This window comes from Hibiscus syriacus, unplaced genomic scaffold, assembly GCF_006381635.1.
Source record: "Hibiscus syriacus cultivar Baekdansim isolate YM2019G1 unplaced genomic scaffold, ASM638163v2 tig00110556_pilon, whole genome shotgun sequence".
Taxonomy (NCBI): Eukaryota; Viridiplantae; Streptophyta; class Magnoliopsida; order Malvales; family Malvaceae; genus Hibiscus; species Hibiscus syriacus.
In genome coordinates this window covers 2,790,471-2,796,372 of record NW_024062779.1, presented here as the reverse complement: position 1 = coordinate 2,796,372, position 5,902 = coordinate 2,790,471, and the positions used below count along the sequence as shown (strand labels likewise).

Below are 5,902 nucleotides of genomic sequence, written 5' to 3'. Positions count from 1 at the left end.
TATGCTTTCACCAACCAGAATCCCATGCTGCAGCTGACCAATGGAGTTGCACAAGCCGATCATGCATTGGTTTCAATCTCAGCATCAAGTTCTTTAGTAACATAGATTTGAGAGAAGCTCTTTCTCCACTGTGTTTGGATTTTTTGTTGACTCCGTTAGCTACTGTTTTGAAAGGGTGATGATTAGCAAAGTGTTTTGAGCTTTCTTCTCCATTTTTTCCCCACGAAATGCCTCCCCTGCTTTTGTGCTCCACGATCTGTTATATATTGGATCCCACGTAACTGCTCCACGTACAGGCGGTGGCACCTTCAGCAACCTTCCCAAAAACAAGTCTTGAATCATCCATTCTGTTGCAAAGAACTGAATTTCCAGAGAATATGGGTGGTGCGCACCTTAGAGAGAGTCCATGTTCGGTTGAATTTGTTGGGGTTGCAAAAAAATAATAATAATAAATAATAATAATAATAAATAAATAAATAAATAAAATATATAATATAATATTTTTTTAGACTCGGATAAAATTGAGTGTCTACGCTATCAAAAAATCCTTGTCAAGTAAGCCCTCTTCTTCATTTCCTCGGCTTATGCTCTGTTCGTCGTGGTGTAGTGCAACTCGTGCGGCGACGGTGGGACTCGTCGTTCTGCTACCCCTTTTGACGGTTTCCCGGAACTCACTTTCTTGCCAATATTGTTGTTCTGTATCGGTTCAAAATCATTCTCGAACATATTAGAAGGTCTCGGTCAAGTCAATTTATTACTTTGAAATCTGGGTGGCAATAACGATAAATTATTTAAATATTAATGGTTATTTGTATAGTTTATACCTTTAAATTCTATATATTCACTTGATTAAAAGTCTAACGGTAATTGATCCTAATGATCATGTCTTAATTTTTTTAGAATATCAAAACTTAATTAAATAAAATTAAAAAATAGAAAATAAAATATTTTTTAAATTTAATAAAGAAAATATCTAAAATTTAAACAAAAATAATCAATAACTTCATTTTTCAATTGATTTTTTAGCTCAAATTTGAAAGTTAATCGAATTTTAATAATATAAAAAAAGGATGTTTTCACCAGAAACGGACGGAAAATGAAACTTTCTAAATTAAAGCCGGGGAAAAGCCTAACAAAACTTTGTGGGTAAATTATGTATTTAGTACTTAAACTATCAAATTTGAGTTGTTTTAATATTTAAACTTTTAATTTTTTTAAAAATTATAACAAACGCTTATTTTTTGTTTCATTTTAGCATCCCGCCGTTAAAAACTTAACGGTGATTTGCACATGATACTTTTTTATGGGTAAATTGCATCATACATTACTCAATTATCTTTTCACTCCTAGTTTAGTCCCTAAATTTTAAAATATTTAATTTAATTATTTAACTTTCAAATTAATCTTAATTTAATCACCCAAACTTTTAAATTTATTTTTTTATTTTTAATTATATATTAATAAAATAATAATTAAAAAGGTTGTGTCATAAAAGTTATTAAAAAAATAAATTAAAGTGATTAAAATATGAACAATTTGAAAGTTGAGTACATAATTTGAAAATTTTTAAACTTAAGTACAAAAATAGGAGTGATAAAATAGTTGAGTGATGAATGATATAATTTACCCATAAAAGAATGTTGTTGAATTTTTAGCTTGAAATACTAAAATAAAACAAAAATGAAATATTATGTATAATTTAAAAAATAAAATTTTTAACATTAAAATAGATAAAAATCGATAGTTTAGATACTAAACATATAATTTATCGGAATTTAAAATCAAAATGGAAAAATGAAACACTAAAAATGTCCAGAAAAGGACATCTTTGGTCTGGGACTTTTAAGTACATTCACGTATCTCTCCCAAGTCCCAACAAGACGATATCGATATGTTTTTACATTTTATTATTGCGTCTTAAAATAATAAAATGTAAAAACAGAAAAGTCTCTCTGCCGCACTGTTTTCTTTAAATTAACTTATTTTCCATCAAAACGCTCCCTTCAACACACACACACAAAAAAGGTTCAACTCTCCTGTTTCCGGAAAACTCAGGTACGTTCGAACCCTAAGCATGATCTATAATCTAATTTTTAACGAAAAATAGCTATGGCTCCTGTAGATTTCATTGATTGCATCTGGGTTTATAATTGGTTTACTTGTGCTGTTTTCTTTTTATTTTTTGACATTTGACCGGGACATGAGGTAATAATTTTCTTGATTAATGACTTATATTCGGTTTTTATTCTTTGTTTCTGAATGAAATTTCATTTCCCTCGCCTATATGATCATAACTTAAATAATCTGGCTTTGTTTTTATGTGCTACAATTTTTATTGTTGACTGATTTTTTTCATGCTGAATTTGTAATGAATGTCATAAAAAAATGGAAATGGTTGAAGCGATGCAATTGATGTATATATTCATGATTTTAATTTATTCACATGTATTGTATTTCGATCTCATAAATTTGAAATGTATTATTATTATTATACTAGGGATTAAAAGAGTGCTACTTTTGAGGTGTTGAAAAGAGGCAGATTTTAAAGATAATTGTTAGTTTGTTACTGACAATTTTAAGTTCCAAAAAGAAAAATGCCAAAGGATAGAAGAGTCGGTTCCTTATCTTTTCAACGCTCTAGGATCTCTCCTTACCCGTGTAGTTCTAAGGACAGGGATGCTAAGCAATGCCACCCGGATAATCCATTGGGATTAGGATTTGGATCAGCTGAGGATGTTAAAGAGTGGGAGGATGCAAGGTGCCCCATTTGCATGGAACACCCACACAATGCAGTACTTTTGCGGTGTTCTTCCTTTGAAAAGGGTTGTCTCCCTTTCATGTGCAATACAAGCTACCGCCATTCAAATTGTCTTGACCAGTTTTGTAAGTCATCGTTGTCGTCTCCTTCCACTGCTGTGTTACAGGAAATTCCTTTGGGAAACCCGACCTCTACTTCCATTGGTTGGAGGAATCCACCTTTTCACTATCATCAAACCGATGCGGGTAGTGATATACAGCAGAAGCTTTTTTGCCCTCTTTGTCGAGGAGACATTTACGGCTGGAGTGTTGTAGAATCAGCTCGTCACTTCATGAATTCCAAAGTCAGGAGTTGTTCTTCTGAGACATGTGATTTCGGTGGGACTTATAGTGAACTTAGAAAGCATGCTAGGTCTGCTCATCCTTTAGTCCGGCCATCAGAAGTGGATCCGGAACGACAGCGTGATTGGACTAGGTTAGAGCGCGAAAGGGATTATGAGGACATGCTTAGCTCAATCCAACCAGTTGCTGGGGAAGAAAGTAATGGAGAAAGCCTTTCAGATCTGGAGGATTTTCGTTCTTGGTTAACTATAAATCTTGCATACTTGACACTTGCGCTCGAGTTCATCAGTGATTCTAGGGGTATTGAAGATGATAATTTTAGGAGGAGATTGGGGAATAGGAGGTTTAGGTATGATCGAGAGTCTGATCATGGTACTAGGGAGAATAATAGTTCTGCATTTGATCAACCACTCCTTGGTCACCGCAACAATCCTATGCCAGAAGAGAGACTTCCAGGTAGACACCGTGCCTCACAGGGCATTCTCCAATGGAGGAATAGCAGTTCAACATCAGATAGAGTTTCCCAAGGTAGGCGCCGAAGCTCACAAGCTGACAGAACACGTCGAGGCCAAGGTGGATTGCGGTGGCGAACACCAAGATGGTCCTCCAATAATGGGCAGTGATTGGAGCTCATTGTTTAATGATTCTTGTTGTCACAGGTACAAAAGCTTTTGTGCTCAGTTTTAATATTAACTGTTGTTTCTCTAGCTGACTTTTTAGTCCTTGTTCTTTTTTATGCTTTGTGTTTTTTGCATTGCAGATGGAAATAAAAGCAGGGGTTAAGGGTCAGTGTTTAGGTTTATTAAGTCGTGTTAGACTTTGAAGTAGAAAGTGAAGTCCCTGTTATCCCTATTTTGTTCTTTAATTTATTTGTCACAGAAACAATGTTTTAATGTTAAGAACATCAATTTCGTCTGTGTAAATGTTATCTACTTCTGCAAAACTTCTGATTGTTTGCAGTGCGGGAATTGCTTAAAATGTTGTTGGAAAATATCCCCTTTGTCACTTGTATACGATTAGTGAATCCTTTTTAGTGCACTTGTTAATTAATGTTGTTGGAAAATATGCCCTTTGTCACTTGTATACGATTAGTGAATCCTTTTATTCGTTAACTGAATAAAAGAGAACACCCTCAGTTGTTGTTGCTGGAATGGCCAGGGTTCAATGCTAAGTGGTTTTATTCGGATTACCGGTCTTCCTCGGTATGGCATGGATCATGGTCTGTTGTTAACATGAACTGGGAGCTCTATGCTTGATGCGGTCTACGTATTGTTATTTTTTCTCCATTTTTTTCTTTCCGTTCTTAGTTATCATATTCCGATCGGCGATGCTAAATGAACTTCATTTTGGCTTGTTTTTATTTATTTATAGGAATTGCAGGCCTCGATCATTTTGGCTTGTTATTGTTATTATTTTCTTATGGTTTTCTTGCATATAACAAAACATTAAGTTATCTTGAGTTCAAGTCAAACATTTTATTGAGTGATCGTTGAAAGAAATTTATGTTAGAAACTTGCAAGTTTTTTCCTATTCTGTAGATAATGAAAATGGCTGTCCCTTTTTCCCATATGTATGGGATAAGGGGGAGGTAAGATAGTAGGCTACCCCCAACATCAGGTTGAGAGCAGCTTCCGTAAGAGACCTCCGAATTATGAAATGTCCTCCGTGGGACTCAATCCCACGACCTCAAGGTTAAGAACCTTGTGCTCTACCAACTGAGCTGGATGGTCATTTCTCTGTAGATAATGAAAATGAAGTCTTTAAATTATCATTGGATGGCTTTGTTAGACTTTATCCATTATTACTTAATTCTTTCGGGACTCACTATTTTAGTTAAACTCAAATCTAACGGTTCTGATCAGACTTGTATTTATGAGTTCGGGTTGGGTTGGATTTTTTAAGGAGTGGGGTCGGGTTGGGTCGGGTTTGAGTGGAGGATGAAATAACTCCGACCTAACTTGACCGGAGGATAATAATGTTTTTCTTTTTTTTAAAATATTATTATTTTAATTAAGTTCTTATTTTATATAGGGTCGGGTTGGGTCGAGTCGAAATTGTAGACTAAAAATTCGGGTCAGGTCAAAATCAAGCGGTGATATATATTTTTTAGGTCAGATCGTATAGAGAATATATAATTTTCTGATCAAATCGAATTTGGATGGAGAATGCATTGAACCCCTCAACGGTTCCAATGAACTAAAATAATAAAGACCCGCCTCAACCACTTCTTCACCAACAATATCCCAAGTCCTTTGGAAAAATCGAGTCGTATAGCCCATCAAGGCTAGGCGTCCGATCCCCACTCAAAGAGAACATGGCAGTCTTCACTTCATCTCTAGTAAACGGTTTACTTAATTCCTCCCTGGCATCAGCAGCAAGCCCACCCCCAAGAAGATCATGCAATAGACTAGCTCGAGGGACTTCAACAAAGCTATCCTTCATGCCCAAAATACTACAAAAATATTATAAGAATTCATCAACCAGCTGCTTATGACCTTCAAGCCTCTCACCATTTCCATTAAAGAGAACTCTAGTCGAATTACGACTGGTCTTGATCTTAATCATACGGTGAAAAACCCCATATTCTTATCACCCTCCTTTAGCGATTGAACCCTAGACATTTGTCTAAGTAATCCCTCCTCGGCATCTAACAAGGCTTTATATTCCCTGTACAAGTTACACTCGTCACTCAAACTCCTGGAAGTAGCTTAACAGTCCGATTTAGTAATTGTCTCGATTCCAACTCCACATTTTTCTCCAAAACCGGCAAGTGCTAATCACCATAACAATCTTTGTTCATGTT

At 35.3% G+C, this 5,902-nt stretch overlaps 1 protein-coding gene across 3 annotated transcripts; it reads left to right on the top strand.

Moving 5' to 3' along the window:
* The first annotated feature begins 1,954 nt into the window (after positions 1-1,954).
* On the top strand, positions 1,955-4,042 carry LOC120131891. Of its 3 annotated transcripts, XM_039148765.1 has the most exons (4): positions 2,012-2,055; positions 2,498-2,522; positions 2,581-3,758; positions 3,860-4,042. In XM_039148765.1, the coding sequence occupies exon 3, from the start codon at positions 2,595-2,597 to the stop codon at positions 3,720-3,722; it is 1,128 nt and encodes a 375-aa protein (XP_039004696.1). In that variant the 5' UTR covers positions 2,012-2,055; positions 2,498-2,522; positions 2,581-2,594; the 3' UTR covers positions 3,723-3,758; positions 3,860-4,042. The 3 variants fall into 3 exon arrangements, with proteins under 3 accessions (XP_039004695.1, XP_039004696.1, XP_039004694.1); XM_039148763.1 differs by having other exon boundaries at positions 2,581-4,042; XM_039148764.1 differs by having other exon boundaries at positions 1,955-2,055; positions 2,498-4,042.
* The last annotated feature ends 1,860 nt before the right edge of the window (positions 4,043-5,902 follow it).

Coding starts and splice junctions, on each gene's coding strand:
- LOC120131891 (XM_039148764.1), top strand. CDS start 2,595: ATGCCAAAGGATAGAAGAGTCGGTTCCTTATCTTTTCAACGCTCTAGG.